General features: G+C 40.2%; 1 protein-coding gene across 2 annotated transcripts in view; it reads right to left on the bottom strand.

The window, feature by feature from the left end:
* Positions 1 to 2,922: 2,922 nt before the first annotated feature.
* Positions 2,923 to 19,818, bottom strand: part of RAD50 (RAD50 double strand break repair protein) — a 49,379-nt gene continuing 32,483 nt past the window's right edge. For both annotated transcript variants that reach the window (XM_075009361.1, XM_075009362.1), the window contains exons 19-26: positions 18,309 to 18,401; positions 18,119 to 18,232; positions 17,108 to 17,235; positions 14,287 to 14,511; positions 6,122 to 6,207; positions 5,565 to 5,707; positions 4,141 to 4,274; positions 2,923 to 3,390 (exon numbers count right to left, since the gene is read on the bottom strand). In XM_075009361.1, coding sequence (XP_074865462.1) covers positions 3,204 to 3,390; positions 4,141 to 4,274; positions 5,565 to 5,707; positions 6,122 to 6,207; positions 14,287 to 14,511; positions 17,108 to 17,235; positions 18,119 to 18,232; positions 18,309 to 18,401 — 1,110 coding nt within the window. In that variant the 3' untranslated portion in view covers positions 2,923 to 3,203. The remainder of the gene's footprint in view (positions 3,391 to 4,140; positions 4,275 to 5,564; positions 5,708 to 6,121; positions 6,208 to 14,286; positions 14,512 to 17,107; positions 17,236 to 18,118; positions 18,233 to 18,308; positions 18,402 to 19,818) is intronic.

Below are 19,818 nucleotides of genomic sequence, written 5' to 3' on the forward strand. Positions count from 1 at the left end.
TCAACCTCTAGTTTTCTCTGGGGTGCAGCCAAATAGCGGTGGCTGGTGAGTGTTGAGCCCCACTATTTTTTCTTCTGTGGTTGCTTGAGTCTCAGAGGACCCACAGAGTCAGTGCCCATGGTTCAGAGTCTCTGCCCCTGCCAAGGGCATTTCCTTGTATTTGTATGTTTGGGAAATTATTTTTGTTGGGTTTTTCTGTTGTTTTTTTTCCCCCCAAACACCTTTTAGATTTGTGGGTGACACTACTGATTTTTCATGATGAGAAGTTCTCTTTAGAGATTCAAAGGTATTACCCCACTATTTTAAGAAACAGCAGGTTCCTCTTCTTCTCTGAGCACTAGGGGCTTGAAGAAGAGATGCAAAGAACTCCTGAATAGGACATAGATCAAACCATTTCAGGAGACTGTAGAGCAACTGCGGCAGGGAATGCAAGCATCCTTCAGGGAGGTTAATGCTTGAGACCTTGAGTGAATATTAGAAATTTTACCATCATTGGAAATGTGGAAAATGTTTGTGGAGAAGAAGGTACTTTCTCTTTTCTCTGCTGCTCATTTGTGCACGTTGTAGAAATAAATAGGGTGGCCTTGTTAACACGCATTTATCCAACAGGATAACAGATCAAAGTTGGTTGCAATGGGAAAGACAGCTCCCAAAAGCAGTGGCAGGTTTTGGAATGGCTAGTGTCTCTATCTTCCCACTACACTTACTGTCATTGTGAGTGATGGAAAAGGACAGATGTTTCCTTGAAAACTGAAGATGCTATCTGAGGCAGAAAGTTGTCAAATTTGCAAGTAAAACAGTGGCTTGTTATCCTTGTGAGTAAAATGGCATCCTTTGTCAAGGCTGACAACCCTTTTGGTTTCTGACAGGGAGATGATCTCTACCAGCAAAAACATACTCCTTGAGACCTTTAAAAAATGAAAAGCATCCTTGATTCTTTGGCTAAAGCACTATAATCTCTCAAAGGGCAAGTCCTTAATAGTGACTTGTACCTCTTTGGGAAACTCAGGTACTCACAACCAAGAGGTCCATCTCATAACGGTCACAGTCATCAACTCTGTGGTTGTGCTGGATGTCTCCATAGCTACATGCAGTGAAATTCTAGCAACCATTTGGGACTCATGATTTCTTGCCACTCCTCCCTGTTGTTCTCCTGTCAGAGATCTCTAGCAGGAAGGGAGTGACTCTATCCTGCTTGAGAAATGGAACTGGAGTCAGACAGAAATGTATTCTTTGTAGCTACAGTCTAATTTCATTGTATTTTTGTCCTTAGATGTTTTCTCTTGGACTGTAAACACCAGTAAAGATCCTGGAGTTGGTGGATATAAAAATGTTCAAAGACCTTCGGAGATATCTGGGAATTTTTTTTACCTGTTTAGATACAGGAGGAGAGTAGATGAATTCTGACAGAGTACCTTAGCCAGCTCCAGTCTGCCTCACTGATGGGGAGAAAAAATCCTGGCTGGAGTTGTTAAACTTGAAACCCGTCCTTAAAAGACTGTGGGCTCTCTTTCATATTACTACTATTTCAATGCCGAGTCTCTGCAATGTCAGACAGGAGAATGCTTTGAAATCATCAGTTCTCAGGGGAGGAGCTATTGTCACTGCCTCATCAGGTGATGAGGCCTGGACAATATGACTGCTGGAGAATGAAATATCTACATGCGCGAAAGGGGGATCTGCTCCCAGGCATATGCAGTGACAGTTAGGCAAGTTACAGCACAGGATACTGATTTGCGTGCAGCTGGTTGTCCTAGCATCTCAAATGCATCACCTTGGATGGAGTCCTTAGCAAGGGAGTTGTGGCAATGACCTTGGGGTTGCTCTCTGAAGGCAAGGGAAAGGCCTAGTGAGAGTGAGGGCAAGTAAATCTCTTCAAACAGCAGTGCCACAGAGTAACATGGCTTCTACATCAATTCTAGAGCTGGTTGCCACTCTGCAGTGGGGAATGCTGGAGCCTCTTGAGGGGTGGGAATTAAATTTGTAATTGGCTCACTCATCAGCACAAGTATCAGTGCCAGGACTCCTACACCCTGTGCCAAACTCCCCTTGCTAGAGGACTTGGGAGGCTCTGTGCTTGTAGTAATATTTTACATCCTCTTTGTTGGATGATCCCATGTGCTTTGTGGAACCAAGTTTATGCTCTGTGTAGGTTTGTCCCTTTCTGTGTGAGTGGCATAGATTTCAGCTGCATTATTGAGGGTCAAGGTTATCAGTCCTGAGGACACTGTTGCCGAAGTTTTCAGGGTTGACAACAATGATGCAGGTTTTGACTATGTCCTTTTCATTTCCTTGCTTTCACTGCCTGACCCCAGGCTGTGATGTTTACTTGGGGGAGCACTGACTGATGCCTGTTCTTTTGGCTCTACATGGCGGACATTTACCTTGGGTCTGAAGGGTACATCTGCTCAAGCAAGCCCACACTGGTTCCTGGAGTACATGTAACTTGAGATGAATATTCTTGACATGCAGGATCTAGAGAAAAACACGCTGCACACCAAACACATTTCTGGACACCAGAGTCACAGGTTGTATCTGTGACACTGAGGGGGATGAGTCTGTCACAGGGTGGACAGGATTTGAATTCTGAAAGTTTAGCTTCAAACATGTTGGCGCACAGAATCTTGCTCTGCTGTTCAAGGGTGTGTGTGTGCCTCCCTTGGGGAGGAATTGGAGACATCCAATTAAATAAACCTTGGAATAAGGATGAAGGTAAGTTTTCATCCGCAATTTAAGTGAAAAAAGACAAGGTTGAAGCTCTGAAAAGTAGAAGTTTGGAGACTTGCTGGGTTCCCTCTTGCTACCATAGGAGGAACTGAGGGCTATTTATGAACACAGATCTAGCAAACACTGAAGTTCAAAAGAATCTGACCTTATATGCATGAGACACAGATGCACTTACAATAGCACCCAGGCTGACACACACACACATAACGTGGCTTTATTTATATTCTTAAAACACTGGGTACATTTTGCAACAATTCAAAATCCTCCATGTTTTTGTACTTCTATTTAATATAAGGACAGAAATGTTTATCTTTTAATTTTTTTTAAAGAAGCCCATTTTAATAGTGCAACGATCAGATACTACTTAACTATACTTTAAACATTTTTTTCAGTGTCAGAAAATATAGTTCCTTACTTCATATTTAGCATCTTAATTTTTGCTGTGTTATCCTATAATACAAATTAATTTGATTGTTCTAGTGATCATAAGAACCTAAGGAACTAACACTGCACTTCACAATCTCAGAACATTGATCAATGTTCTTCTTTATCCTGTAGAATTTCTCCACATATTCAGAACGGCCCAAAAGCTCCACAAAATCTTCATCATGCGTTATGACAAGAAGCTGAAAGTTGCGCTGTTGTGAGCGGCTTTTTATTATCCTATGAAAGAGTTGAAGTTTAGGACATTTTTATCAAACTTGCATGCTAACTTTATATAACTTGTTAATACACAAAATAAATATTCTAAAACAATATTAAAGCACTGTTCTTATTAACACCGTATTCAATAAAAAAGTATCATCGTACTTATCTCTTCATTTTTAATTTTTTCTTATATAAGAATGCGATTAACCACTTGGGCAAAACAAGAATGTTTCTCCCTCAGTCATTTAATGAATCTTTTCATTAGTAAAACACTTCACAGTTCAGTTTTTGGCTCTGAGCATATGGATATGGTGAACTCTTAGAAAAGATAAAAGAATAGTGAGCTGTGACCCATATTAAGTGCATCACTAAGAAGCTCTTCTCTGTTCCTTTAGTAGCCCAAACGTGAATTCGCTGAGAGAGAGTATGAATAGTCAGATAATCAAACAGCTACTAATATAGAGCTCCTCTTCTCCTCCAAGATGTAGGAATTAAAAGCTTTTCTTGTCTAAAATATGGTAAGAGCTGTACAAAACTAACAAGCTATTGGGCAAAATTCAAAAAACAAATAATTTCTAACAAATGGCAAAACTACTGCAAATGCTGGACCCAGCTGGGTTCTCATTTAAAACTGAATGTCACTGAATGCACAGTTGTGTAAAACCATATCTATTTATAACAAAGAATCCACCTTGTCCAAGTCTACTAAAATTCAGAAGACATTCATCCCTAAAAAGACTCCCAATGAAAGCTGAAGTCACTTACTCCACCAGAGCATGTGCAAGAGACTCAATGTTCTCTCGATCAAGATTGGTAGTAGGCTCATCTAGTGCAAGAATGCCACAGTTGAGGCAGAATGTTTCTGCCAGAGCAAGACGAATAATGAGGGAAGCAAGAACCTAGAAGAAAACACAAAACCACTATTCAGTATGTACTTAGAAAGCACCAAGTACATAACTGTTCAATTCACAGCACAAAACAGCTGCAGCAGGAGTTATCATTAAAACAGAACACAGATGTTTGTAAATACCCATTATCAAGTTCATTCATGGTTAACAGACAGAACTAAATGAAAAAAAATTCTAATTTTAAAAAAGCTATGCAAAAAGAATGTAAGTTTGAAAAGTGAAGCACTTAAAACAGGAAATAACAGAGTTAAGTATGTCCCAGGAACCTTAATTCAGCATTTAAGAATGTATTACTAAACATTCAAATGAGCTGATTATTTTGATCCACTGCCATACCTTTTGACAATGTATTGAGATCTGTATGCACATATTAATGGACTTGGCTTCTTCTTGCACCACTGAATCACTGATTATTTTTCTGAAGTTGACACACTTGAATGGCTACACTTGAACCGACAATACAGGTTGACCCTCTCTAATCATCTAGCACGATTTCAGTTAGCTGGATGACCACTTATCATGGGTGTGGCCAAGTTTCCCACGGCCCCTTAAAGTTTGTTTACAGCCACCAGCCCTGGCTCACAGTGATCTGTGTGGTATTTACTAACACGGCTACCTCTCTGTTGTTTCTTAGCAGTAATTTACTCTTATATGTCTTCTAAGAGCCCAGTAAGCAGGGAAAGTATTGGTAATATGCTAGACAATATTGACTTTCTGTGGTCCAGCAAATTCTCCCATCCTGCACCAGTCAGGGCCTGAGTGTGTTGGATGACAGAAGTTCACCCTGGGCCCAGGCTGATACTATGTTACTAAACCTGACTGAGCAAGATCTCCTGTGATCTTTAGACTAAGTGAAAATTATAAACACACCATGAGAACAGCAGCAGGAGTATACTCTATTAAAGCATACTTTCCATTAATTACAGATGCAGATGTCATATTCCCTGATGAACTAGTTCTCAGAAAATTAATAATAATAATAATAATAATAATAATAGGAAGAAGAAGAAACAAAGATGTTCCACTTACATTTAAAAAAGGGCAAGTGTCTTAGATTTTGCTCAAAATGTAATGCATGGAATTGTTATGTACCCTTTCATTGTGTCACTGCCATGGAGCTGCTAGATATATTTTGCACCACTCATTTTAGTTGGAGGTTAATTTTTGATTTCCTTAACTTCACCTCTAAAATCTGGAATATGCTTATTCTCCCAATCTTCCTAATCTCCAACAGATTTCTTGCCTCTCAATTGTGTATTTAAATAAAATGCTGTAACATACCTTTTGCCCAGCACTGCATCTCCCTCGCATGTCCAGAGCAGTTGCTCCTTTAATCATTACTACTCTATAATTGTAGCTCCTTCTTTTATCAGACGCTGAAACATTTTCATCTGCATCAGAACGAATTTCTATATACTCAATATCTAATATGGAAAGAAAACGCATTTTCGTTATAAAAGCATATTTTGTAACAATGGATTGAGACAGTGAGGTGATAAAATTTGCAATATGAGATAATTGGAAAAGAAGACTCATGCTATAGGCAATATAATTATACAAAAAAAAATTCAGAATGCCTGTTGCCAATAAATGAATCTTTGGCAGTGTTAGGTTATATTAATCCAAACAGACAAAACTAAAGTATACTTAAACGGTACAAGATTTTTCTTTCAAAGGATGCCTGAATGTTGGAATACGTGGGAAGGGAATTAATTGCTTCTGGTTATACCGAACCATGGTTAATCATGCAATTCTTTATTACTACTACAATCTGCTCACATGTTAAAGTGGGACATATACAGATTCTGAAACGGAAACTACAAAAATAACGTATGTACCTTGACCTCTGTAGGTGTTTCGCCAAAGATCACGAATAATTTTATTGATTTCTTCCATTTTCATGCTGTGAAATGTCATTATTGCTCTAAAAAAAGGGGGAAAACAGTCTATTTGCTTTGGATGTAACTGTGTACAGCAGCTGATTGCAAGTTCCTTGGAGGAAGCACCACTCTTCTTTCTAAGTAAACTGTTGGCATGCACATACTCTAAAATAGTAATTTCTAGGAGTGAGTACAGTAGTGATATCTATACAATAAATACAGTAAAAACAAGGCACCTTTTTATTTTTTTAACCTTAACATCTTTTAATCTTGAGAGACACTGGAGCAATAAAAGCAAAATTCTTTTGTCTGATCTTCTTAGGACTTGTCTATAGGGCAATTGTGCATCAGCTTCCCATGCAGCTGTACCTTAAGCTGCCACATTCCAGGACTTTTACTGCACTGTGGCTGTCTTCACATGAGATGATACCATTTGGGAAACATTGCTTCACACCCTCTCTTGAAGCACGGTAACTTCCCATGAGACAAACTCTTGGATTTGCAAGCACTCACCAAAGAACAGAGTTACTGACTTATACAGTAAACTCTTTGATAACTGGCATCTTCAGGACTGGGAGGTTGTTGGATAAACCAATATTCTGGATAAATGAGAGGACTCATGCTGGGTGGAAGAGCAGAGGAGCCTGCCATCTGCATTTACATGCAGCATGGAGGGATGCAGGGACACAGAGGGAGTTTGTCTCTGTCAGCCTTCGGGGGCAGTTGGGGTAGAAGGTTGTGTCCCAGGTAAGAGGCGGACCCTGAGAACTGTGCACCCCTGATCTGTGGGGCCTGCAGTCAGGGTTGCTCAGACATGCTGGGCTGAGGTTAAGGGTGTGGGGATGGCTGGGGCAGCCTCTTCCTTCCTGCAGCCACTGCTTGTCCAAGCTCCCAGGGACTCTGCCAGCTCCAGCTGCACAGAGGAGACTGCCCCACCATGTGGGCCCCACAGCTAACAGCCAGAGAATAGCTCCCTGTGTTCACTGCCCCACTGTCACCCTCCCAGCAACTGCATTCCCCACAACATGCACGTGCCTGGGGCCTCACTCCCTTACCCTCATGTCCTGGCCCTTCTCCCTGAGTGCCCCAAATGCTAATACCAGGGAGTGCACCACTGTGATCCCCAAAACCCATGCTTGGGACCCTGCTGCGACCCATCCCCCAAACACACATGGCCAGTGCCTTGTTCCCTGCGCCCATCCCACCCAACACATGCCTGGTCTGCTCTGTGTCCTTCTGTGCTGTGTTTGAGTGCAGCCAGCCGGCTCCTCTGCTCTCTTCATGCTCCCGACTCGTGTCCCCTGACCAGAGCTACTCAGCTCTGAGTTATGCCAGTTATTTGAGGGTGATGGTTAATCAAATACTGTAATGTAATCATAATCATATGTAAAATCTGCATTTCAAAGCATTACAAAAAATAAAAAGTTTCCTCAAATTTGCTGTGACTATAAAGTAATTGTGATTAAGTTACACTGCAGTTAAGTTATATTTTGCACTGAAGTGGTAAAAATAAATTTAACATTATGGGTGCACCACATTTAAAAAAGTCTCAGTATACTTTCACAGAAGTGCCACCTGCTTAAGATTCTTAAAGTTACAAATTGTGGACTTCAGCCCTGATCCTGAAAACACATATGCTGGTGACTATCTTTACATAGGTTAGTATCCTCACAGAGTTCAATAAATGAACTTACGCATGTTACCAGTGCATCACTGACAACCTACAACCTATCCTGGAACACAATCCCTCATTCTCACTGAGCTTGGGACAGGCCAGTCCTCTCCTTCTGACAGCCACCCAACCTCAAGAAAACACTCACCAGCAACCACACACAAGACCACACAAACACTAACCCAGGAACTTATCAGTGTTGCCAACTCTGTCCACATATATATACAAGTGACACCATCACAAAAATTAACAGCACCAGCCACACCATCAGGCTCATACACTTGCGCATCCACTAATGAGATATAGGCCATCAAGTGCCAACATTGCCCCTCTGCCATGTACACTGGACAAACTGAACAGTCTCTGTGCAAAAGGATGAATGGATATAAGTCTGACAGAAGAAATTGGAATATACATAATCCAATAGGGGGACACTTTACACATCCCTGGACATTCAAGTAGCCATTTTTCTACAGAAGAATTTCACTACAGGATTACAGAGGGAAACATCTGAAATGGAATTCTTTTACAAACCTGACATGTTTAACCTGGGCCTAAACAGAGTTCTTAACTATCTTAGGAATTACAAGGGCCATTTCTTCACCTTTGATATCGGCAGGAATGTGACAAATTCTACTTAATTTGCTTCATTAACTGGTCCTACTACTGACAGGTAACCCTTACCCCTCACCCCCGCCATATAAACCCTGGATTCTGTTTTTACATCCCCTTCATCTGAGGAAGTGGGTTTTACGAAACTTCACGACCTAATGAATATGTTAATCTCTAAGGTGCCATGGGATTCCTTCTTGCGCAAGTGCATACAATTTTATTAAATACACTTTCTGTTCCTTTTGTATATTGCTAATATTTTATTTTTATTTACTTTTTGAATTAAGAGGAACAGAATATTGACAGTACAGGAAAACAGCACTACTTTTCACCTTTACCACTGATTCAACATAATGATTTTCAAGTAACTTCAGGGAATTAAAAATGAATAGAGATTGTGGTTAAGTATCCTAGATTCTAAAAATATTTCTAAATAGTAAATAACACAGGTAATTTTTATACACTGATTTGCAAATTATGCAATACTTTAACACAACAGGAAGGCAAAGGGATATCATCAAGAATGCTGGGCTTAGAAACTCCCCATAGCACTTCGCAGCCATATCTTGCCTCACAGGCATATACATCCATATGACTGTGTGCATATACATGTTGGCTTACTTCCTGTCCCATTCTATCCATTTATTTCAGAGTCCTACTTTTGAAGCATTCAGAGAAATATGGTATTTTTGGCTCTTGTCTGTTTAAGAAAACCAAGCAGACTAGCAGAGTGGAGGATGACACCATGTCCAAACAGAATGGCATTTTAAATCACATTTAGGGACCTGTCAGTGAGTCTTGCAAGTGGACTTTGAAATAATTTTGTCTTTCTTCACTAAAATGTCAATTTTTAGCAAATTTAAAGCCACAGATATGACTTAATTTTTAAAAAAATAAATAAAATAAAATCCTTTTAGAAATGAATGATATCTGGCAAGAAGTCAGTGGAAATCACATAATATCACAAACAAAGGACATTTGAAGCTTGGGATATATTTGGTATGCATTGCAGAGTTTAAAATTATGGACAAGTCAATGGGCAAACTTGTAGGCACTGACTAAAGTAAAACGAGCAAACAACCCGATACTAGCACATGATGGTTCACCATTCCTGCCTCTTAGTTCAGCTGATAGCAGAAGCAAAGTCACTAGTAGATGTAATGTAATGTTTGGCATGTTTCCCTTTCCTAAGCAAAAACCTCTGTTTGGAGCAGGTGGGTGAGTTTTTTCTTTTTTCATTTTTATTATTATTGTTGGCAGCAGTGTCTTCGATGGAAGAAAACATCAGGATTGTGAGCATCAATCTTATGTGAGAAGGCTTTTTGTCTTAATAGTGATAAAGGAGAAAAAATGAACTTGATTCTTTTGTTGATGTGTACATATAGAAAGATTTCTTCCTTTCAGCTAGAAAAGAAACATTTATGTCCCTTTACTACTTTGAATGAGGTATGCTCGAAAAGTCAACTTAGACATTCACTCTGCAGTCAAGAAGTCAAATTGATAACCTGCTGGATTTTGAAGGCAGCAAGAAATGAGGGGAGCTAAGTAGTGTTTTCTTGATTAGAGAGTGCGAATCTTCCCTCACTTTGGCCTCTACCAAGAATACTATTTCCATAAATGGAAATGCTTAATTCTAGTAATAAATTCCATCCACCTTGTCCTACAGTAGTAAAATTGACATCACTGATTGCCTATTTTACTTTACTTCTCCATCTAATAATGTCAAATGCATTTTTTTATGATGAATCATTTTTGGCATTGAGGAAAGACCTGCAAGAAGTAGCATTGAAGGAAAAATGCATTTTTGAGTTGACCTTTAAACAAAGTAGCGCTCAATCTGGTGCTTTGCTATATCATCAGATAAGAACGTGGAAATAGAGCTAAATTGCTGGCTCACGTCATTTACATGAACATTGTCTTTTTCCTTTTTTAAACTGAGGTAGTAAAATGTACTACTTAAAACCAATTTTTGCCATCTACAGGAACATTTTATACTTCTTTTTGGCATATACAAAATTCCCAGTACCATTAATGGGAATTATTTAGCATGAATGAAGGGGGAAAAAAAACCCTTCAAAAACACTCTCAAGGACTTAGGAATTTGTTATTCAATATTTGTTACCAGTCTTCAAATTTCAAAACAATAAAACTATATAAAGAAGAATGAATCTTACAATGAAGCCTTTACAGCACAAAAAAAACATATTACAAATACGCTGGTTTTCTCAGCCTACTTATAGAGATTTCAAACTCTGACCATTAGAGGCAAAATTTCTTCTCACTGATAATTGTAGATTACCAATAAGTGATGCTTATCTGTTTTTTCTTGAAATGACATGACTGGATTTCCTGTATTACCTTAAACAGACACACAACAGAATCTATAATGTGCAAGTGAGTTCTGTACTCAAAAAGGTAAAGCTGCAGGGGAATTCCTGGAAAGCACTTCCATTTAGGTTGCAAGGTAAAGTACTGCTTGTACTGAAGGTCAACACTCACCATTTACTAAATTCTGGAGAAGCTTATAGTGCAATATTAAATCTTTAACTGAAATTAATATTTTTAGTAATAAAATTACTTTAAGTTCACTAAATAGTATTCTAAAAAATCAACACATAAAGAAAGTATATTTTAACTGAAAATAAACCTTGGACACAGCAGAAAACAATGAGATAAAAAGTACTGTATGCAATTATAATAAAATTAAAACATAATCCGCATTCATCATAATCTATAAGTATCTCTGGTTAAGTCATTACCTATTGAGGACTAACATTTATATGTCTGCATTATTTCAATAAAAGACTATTACGATTGTGATAATTTACTATAATATGCTAAGCAGCATACCGTCAACTTCAAACTGTGGTGTCTCTGTGTCTCTATTTTTTTTGTAAAATGCAAAATACATTAAAGAATATTGGCTTAGTTTAAATTCCATTGTAAAATAAACATAGAATAGCTTTATTCTGAAAAATTTTAAACCCACTAGAAAACTAGTTTACCGCTTTTTAAAAAATATGGAGGGAAACAGTCCCCAGCAGCTTGCATTATCTTTACTATTCATTTTACATTGAGCCTGAGAACAAAGCCATCAGCTCTTAGGGAACTCCCACCAGCACAGAATGTTTCATCTCAGCTCTTCAGCAGTAAGTAATCTGTCCTCTGCTCTTGATACTGGTTTCCCATAGAACATCAATACAAAGTTCTCAACCTTATCCAGAAAATGCCCAATAAACTAGGCTGACTGAGCCTATCTTGAAGATCAACTAAATTTTTGGAATGAAGACTGTGATGAACAGCCTGCTTCTTGGAGACAATGGAGCTCTGTACGAGAAGGGAAAGATCTTCTGTGCAAGAGAGAAGTCTGTGGCTATGGTTACAAAACTCAAGGAGCATGAACACACAAAATGGGATTTGTCTACTGTATCTCAACAAAACACAGAACTTTTGCTAGCAGCATTCGGCCTCAAAGCTTTGAAACAGAATGCTGCTGTCAACAGATTATGTCAACAAAAAATGTGTGTGGACACTCTGGGGGGGGCCTTCTCTCGACAGACGAGGCATCCACAACAACAGGCAGCCCTGTCTGCTGTCCTTCTGGGTGCCTGTTTTGTCAAGAGACCAGTTGGGCAGTCTGGCTGCTCTGTTGACAGAGCTGAGCACTCTCCCAATTTGCTTTTGTGTGGCTGCACTCTGTCAACAGAAATTTTTTTGGGAAATCTCTTCCGACAGTAACTTCTGTCAACAGAGTGCTGTAGTGTAACTGTGGCCTGTCTTGAGGTGGTCATTCTGAGACCAGACAATACTCCCACAGGAAGTAAACACCATCCCAAACCTCTGTTGTAAGGAGCACTCACACTTTTCTTCTCTAACATAAAACACAGCGTGTACATTAATACAATCCTCAAACTCCACTAACTCAAAACATTATACTGCACAAACATTTCTTCATCTCTTATGAGAGTGAGAGAGTGAACCATTTGTGACAAATGCTACTCATATTGCTTATTGCACGAATAAAAGGTGCTAAGATACTATGATGATAAGATTACTCATATAGCAAAAAAAAAAAAAAAAAAAAGAGTTTTGGCATCCAAATATACATATGTTTTATATATAAATATACACATATACACGTTTTTATACTCTATGTTGCTCATAACTGTTATTTGGACATTTGTCTTTTGAGTCTCAGCGTTGTAGCCATCTTTAGCTGTAGCTTCGCAAAAAATAAAACAAAAAAGCAACCCCCTCCAGTGGTCCTGTAGCACCTGAAAGACTGAGATGCTACAGGGTGCTTTTTTTTTTAAAAGTCTTTTGAGGTTATCAGAGAAAAAAAAAAAGGCAGGAAAAAAAAATCCTTGATTATCCATAACAAAGATCTACAGCTGATGTATCTTTACTGGCTAACTATACACTGCCACTTTATTGTGCTGACACTCTCTGGTTCACAGGTGTGAAAAAACACCCCTCTCCCAGAGCAGGTGCCCTGGCCATATTTTCACTCTGAAGTGCTTCAATGGCAACACTTTACATTTAAAGTGCAGACAAAGCCTGAGTCCAAAGTTTACTACGCCCCTGCATCAACACCTCTCTCCACAAAAAACAAACCAACCAACCAACCCAAAAAAGTAGGAGGTGTGCCAATGATCAGAGGGAATGACAAGAAAATGAAATTGGGGTGTGCCTCCCCTTATACAGTTTCTAAAAAGTCCTTTATGTGGGAAAGGACACACAAGAGAACAGGGCAATCTCCATGCAGATCTTATATTTCTTAACTGTGTTTGGATCCTCTGTTTCCCAGAAGACTCTGCTGATAGGGAACTGTACTGCCTGGGTTTCTCCTACCTGTAGCTGCCCTGGAGATCCCCGTGAAGGGAGGTTTCCTATCATGGAAAGGATTCTACAGAAAAGGCCAGCAGAATAATCTTGTCTTATCCACCGGACAGTTTTGCTAAGTATAATGGTGTGAATCTTGTCTGATACCTCTTAACATGTACATCCAGTCCCAAAAGATTTTCTCCAAAGAACTGGGAATGGAGTGGATATGGAGGGATAGGACAACTTTGTTACAGAGTCAAGTTTAGTTCTATTGTGTGCAGAAAATGGAGTAGATGACATAATGACAGATACACTTAAACTTCTGGTGATTTTTTGTGGTTCTGATCTTGCACAATGTGCTAAATTATTTTCTTCAATAATAAAATTTGTTTTAAGAAAATGCATCAACTTTAATCCTACCTTTTAAATATAAAGAAGTTGTGGTTGCACATTTTCAGGAAATATATTATAGAAACATTTAAAAATAAACACCCCACATTTCTATGTTATAAAACTTTAAACTTTTAAATCATGGTATTTTTCAAGAATGTCAAGAATTTTTAAAACTTAATTTATTGACTATTCAAATTTATTTTAAAAAGTCTGAAATTATAAGCTGTTTTCATACTCAAACTCTTCCCTTTTTAGTTATGCTCACCCAATGGTTTGTTAATCACAGTTGCTCCTGAGTGTTGGGTTAATCTATGAATAATTTATTTTCATCACACTGAAAAGTTTGCTTTGATCAAATTCTACCCAACTTTGATCCACTCAACTGTGACAATGTCTTTTAAAATTACCATCTCAGAACAAGACAATATTGATCAGACTTTTTTTTCCCCGCAATAGCCAAATGTGAAAATTTAGATTTAGTGGAATAATTTGCATTGTAAAAGATAACACTGCATTTCAAAATTTATTTTATTTTTAGGCTAAATAAAAGGGAGGTGTGTGATATTACCAAGTGCAAAAGTCTGCAAACATTTAGTGAGCATCATCTGATTACAATACTTACTTATCGAGTGCCTTGTAGTACATGTCTAGGTCCCTGTTCACAAGCTCTGTTGTTCTCATTACAATCATCATTTCTCTGTACTTTTCCTCAGCATCTCTGAACTGAGATTCTCGAAGCTCTTTTTTAAAACGAATGATCTCTTGTTCAAATCCAACCTGCCGACCTAATGCCAAACTGTGATTTCTTTTCAACTCCTCTATTTTCAACTCCAGATGTTGTCGTTCACTGTCATGTAAGAGAGGAGTCAAGGACACATAAAGCGTTTGTATTCACAACTTCATATACAGACATGCCTTCGAAAAACATATAAACTTCTTCATTTTTTTCAAAAACAACCCCAATGTCAGCTACACTGAAATGTCTAGCACTTTCTTGGGACATTCCTCTCTCTTTCCACCTAGGACTGACTTTCTCAGTGCGGTTTTCCTATTGGCAAAATACGAGAATATATTTTTGATAAAATTTTACAGACTAAACTTAAATCCACTGTTTAGTCAGAGAAAGCAAATTACCAATCTTGGAAGCTGGAATGGTAAAAATATACAAATTAACTAGTCTGACATTAGAGATCTAATTATTCATACTGCTGCTCAGCGACAAGTTTATTTTGATAATTTGTTGGGCTGTTTGGCACTGTAGAAACAAATATAAAAGACAGATATACTGCCACAAAGAATTTACAGTCCAATAGGTTCGCATCAAATTGCTGAAATCAGTAGAAGACCTACTATTTGCTTTAATGCAAGTCAGACTGAGCATGACAAAAAGAGATATGAAAAAATGTTTGATGAGGGAATTAATTACCCACACATTGTTTGGATTTATTATGAAAAAGTAATTGAAACCATTCGGTGTGACATAGCAGTAGCAAAAAGGGCAAAGATATTCCTTCCCCCAGCTACACTTTTAAAAACTGCATGTACAAAAGTATTAGAAAAGAGACACTGGCTCATAAGACATTTAGCTGTATTAGACATGGGACATAAAAGAAAAGAAAAGTGGTAATATGGGTTGCACCCCCCAAAACTGGAATTCTCTTAGAGAGCCCCGTGTTGGGAGCCTAGTAGGTTGAGGGACAGGTGAAGTTTGTTGATGGGGGTGGGGGTGGGGTGCTAGTGGTTCTCTGTGTTGTAGGGGGAGGCTGGCAGGGCTTGTGCTGTGGGATGGAGCTGGCCTCTGCGAGGCCAGCAGCTCAGCCAGGGCTGGAGATAGCTTCTGCAGCCTGGGTGTGGTGTCAGCTCAGCAGGAGTCAAGTTGTAGGTAAGTCCTGGGGTTGAAGCTGCGGGCAGAAGGGCAAAGCAGAGCTCGAAGCAGGGCGGGGCAGCAGGTTGTAGGACCTGAGGCAGGGAGTATCCCCTTGTCTTTCAAATTCCCTCATTCAGGACCAGTCAGGTCCTGAGGGTGCCAGATTTGGGAGGTGCAACTGTATTGTTTTTTATATATGAAATGATACCTGCAGGATTGGTAGCCACAGTAGTCACAAAGTATATGACTAGAAGACTTAACTTGCATTGCTTAGGTCATTCAGGGCAGGTGGCTGAGGTTGTGGGTGATGCAGGCGTCAGGGCAGGGGCTTGAGGACACGGCCATGTGGGGCATGCAGGAGTTCTGGGGCGTGAGAAGCGGCTCAGGGCAGGGGCTTTGTAGGAATCAGGGTTGTGAAGTGAGGAGGGCCTTGGGGCTGGGAAGAAAGAGGCAGGGCTGGGGGTTGGAGGATGTTGGGGGGGTGCGGGAGGGGAGGCTCAGGGCAGAGGCAGTGGGTGCACGAATCAGGGTAGGCGGTTGGGAGATGGGCAGGGGTTCAGGACGGGGGCTGTGCAGGCCCAGGGGGTGGCTGCTCACTGGAGGTGGCTGGGGTCATGCAGCCCAAGGAGGTGGTTGGGATGGCAGATGCTCCGTGGGGCTTGCCAGAGTGGAGACTACTAGCGAAGGCTCTGGATGCTTACTGGGGCTGGCAGAGACCATGACTAGTTGTTGGGGCTGGGTCACCTTGGTACCCTCATGGTCATTCCGGGGTCTAACTATCCACTGGGCTTGCTGCCCCCTCTCTCCTGTGGGCATTTGTTAGTATAACTTGCCCTGCTATCACACCCTCCCTTTCCATTTGAAGTGAAACAATCACATTCCACGCACAACCCATTGTTCCTGCTCAACTACATGCTGACTTTGCTGTAAGTTATGATAAGAAGGCGCATAATAAATTTGGTAGTCCTAGCTCTTACTGTTTAGGAGGTGTTCTTGAACCAACAGACCCACAGATGAATGGATGGACACAGAGACAGAAGCACAAACTCTCTCAAATGTACAGTAGATTACATTGGGGCTCAACTTGCAAACACACATGTGAGCAACTACTATGAGGAAACATCAAATTACACCAACAGCAAATGAATTTATGTATGCATATGATCCTACTGTTGCTTTACAAAAATCTCCAAAGGTGTAATCCTGGAGGATTATGCTTTTGGATATTTTGTACAGCAGAAGTCCTCATAATTATGCTTTCTAGAATATTTGCTGGTTGAAATCCCAAAAAATGCTGTCCTCCCCCTTCATTCCAATGGCTAAAGGACAAAAAAAGGGAGAAAATATTTAATGTATTTTTAGTTAGCACCCCTTCTCAATTTAAACATTTAGTTTATGTTGGAGATGACACAGGGATTTTATGCAGGCATGAATTTGGAGGAGAATTGGTCTGTGTGACTAGAAAGAAAGAGAGTCAATGAAGCAAACTCTTTGATAAGATGCAGTCAACTTTTTGAAAACACTTGCTGAACATTTTAGAATTCTTTCTTAAAATAAAAGGATAAGATAATCCTACTCTTTTAGCTGTGGAACTTTCATTTCCCCCATCTCCTTCATATATTGTTTTCGTTCTTTGTCAACTTCTTTCAGATCTTCACTTCTTTTTCTTAATGTAAGGTTATCCTCTAGCCATCTTTCTTGGATCTAAATTCAAATAAAGTCAAGTGTTCTAAAAGACGGATGCATTTTTTGAATTCTAAGTGTTTTACAAAAATACATAACTTTCAACAGATAAACTAAAATAAAGAATTACTTTGAAATATTTACTCCATTCACAGCTGTCAGTTAATCAATGGTTCTGGAGACAGAAGTCATTTGAGATGAAATCTTACATAAACCACATATGCTTCAAAATGCCTTTGGGCACTGCAATGAATATTATTGATTAACAATAGAATATCAGACATTCCAATGGAATTTTTGCTTGCAAAAAAAATTAGGTGTCATGGTACTACTTTATTCTGATTAAACATATATGATGGGAAATAATGGGATAAATCCAATCTTATGTTTGAGAATGTAAACAGTATTTGATAAATACATCACCAAGAATTTCAAAGATTGAAAAAGCACAAGTACAAGCTAATAATTATATGTTCAACAATGACTTCTGATGCCTTGATTTCAGTATATCCTTACAGGGCCCTCATATTAAGAGGGCATTAAACCTTTGAAAATTTCAGCTGTTAATTACGCTAAACACTTATCTCTTTTGGATATAAACTGAGCATTATACACACAACTTTTCAAGAATGCTTCTACTTTAGCATATATAAGTCTTGGAATGTTTTTGAGGTTGATCCATGGTAACTATTCTCACTAAGGTCCTGGTTAGGCAAACCGATCTATGTGGAAAGACCCTTCTGCCAGAGCTTCAGTGACTCAGGCCCTTCTGCTTGCGTGGGTCATGCCTGAGTCACTGAAGCTCTGCATGAGTGCTGGGATGACCTGCTTGGACCCACCACTGTGATGAAGGCCTAACCAGTCTGTAAACACTCTATCATAAACCAGACCAATTGAAACCTACCTTTTGAGTATCAATGTCTTGTCTAATTGCTCCCATCTCTTTACTTATCTTTTCTTTCTGTTTCTCACAATCAGCTAGTTGAGTTTTTACTTCATCAAGTTCAGATTCTTTTTGCTATAGAAAAAGGAAATTTTGTTAATTTAACCAAAATAAAGTTTAAGAGTATTTTTACTTTTTATTATATAATTACCTTTTTATAGTCTTCTCTTCCTTCTTGAACATAGCTCTCAATTGCTTTCACATAGTTATGGATATTTTTAACTTTTTCTTTGATCTCATTTATCTGTGGGAAAAATACCTAATGAAATATGCGTTTATGTCTTAAGAAATGTGCCTGTATGTGTATATAATTTACAGAACTGCACAAACTTTAAATACAGACCATTTTCAAAAAGCAGCTCATTGTCATAACTAAAGCTTAATTAGCTGTGAAACTGTATAGTTTTTAAAAGCCAGGTATAGTCCAGTTTACTTTACATTACCATATTTTTCGAAATTCATTAAAATATTTTATATCCTAGGGTTTTGTCTACACTACAGTGATCTGTCAAAAGAAGTTGCTGTCAAAAGAGATTTTTAACAAAACCTCTGCTGACAGAGTGCGTCTGCCCACAAAAGTGGATTGAAAAAGCAATTCGCTCTGCCTACAGAGAGCAGTCATGCAGCCTGGCTGCTCTCTCAATAGAATGGATCCTGGAACTGCATCAGACAGAGTTGCATGGCCAGCAAGCCCTTGTGGGAGCCCTGGCCAGGTGTGCCCTTAAAGGGACTCTTCCACCCATGTTCCCTGCCCATGTGAGGCCGCCTACCTCGTTGAGGGACAGCATAGCTACCGCAGGGCTCACACACTTTCTGTGGGAATTTGACCTTTCCAGATAGCCATGGTGCCAGAGCAGCTCCTGGGCTTGCACTGGACCCACTCCGAATTGCTTGAGCTGCTGGATCACCCTGATCACAGCTCCCCCTCCTTGGGGGACATGACTGTAATACTCCACAGTATCAAGGAGCATGCCCTCCTAGGGGACCAGGTAGGTCTCGAGGTACACGACTGGTTCTGACTGGTGGGACTGGCTGGTCAAGGGGCAGCAGGACAACCAGCAGTGGCTCCAGAACTTCCACGAGAGGAAGGACACCGTCCCGGATCTCTGTGCCCGGCTCACCCCTGCCCTCCATAGGGAGGACACCTGGATGTGGCCTGCCATCCCCCCGGAGAAGTGGGTCACCAGTTTGGCATGGGGTAGTCCACCATCAGGGACATCCACATGCAGGCAAGGCACTCTGGGGCTGCAGGCCCCGCATAGCGGGGGTCGAGGGATGGTCCCGCCCAAGGGGAACCCTTGAAGAGTGGGGTCAGGGGTGCGAGAGGTGGGGTTGTTGGGGGGGGGGGGGAGAACCCCTTCCCTGGGGAACTGTGCTGTCCCACCCTCACACAGACCTGATGATGTGGGGGGCTGGGGTGCCCAGAGTGCCTGGGAAAGAAGGGGATGGGAAGGGACAGGGAAGCCTGATGGGGCCCAGAGACTCCCTCCCTTAGTCCCTCATATGCGTTTGGTCTCCTTCCCTTGCAGGTAGTGACAGCCATCAACACGCTCCTGCTCTGGAGGGTCATCCACATTGCAGACCTAGGGGTGGTCACGGCCAGCTTCACTGTCGTGGGCTTCCGCAACTGCTTTGGACAATCGACGGGATCCACATTCCCA

This window comes from Carettochelys insculpta, chromosome 15, assembly GCF_033958435.1.
Source record: "Carettochelys insculpta isolate YL-2023 chromosome 15, ASM3395843v1, whole genome shotgun sequence".
In the NCBI taxonomy this organism is placed as follows: Eukaryota; Metazoa; Chordata; order Testudines; family Carettochelyidae; genus Carettochelys; species Carettochelys insculpta.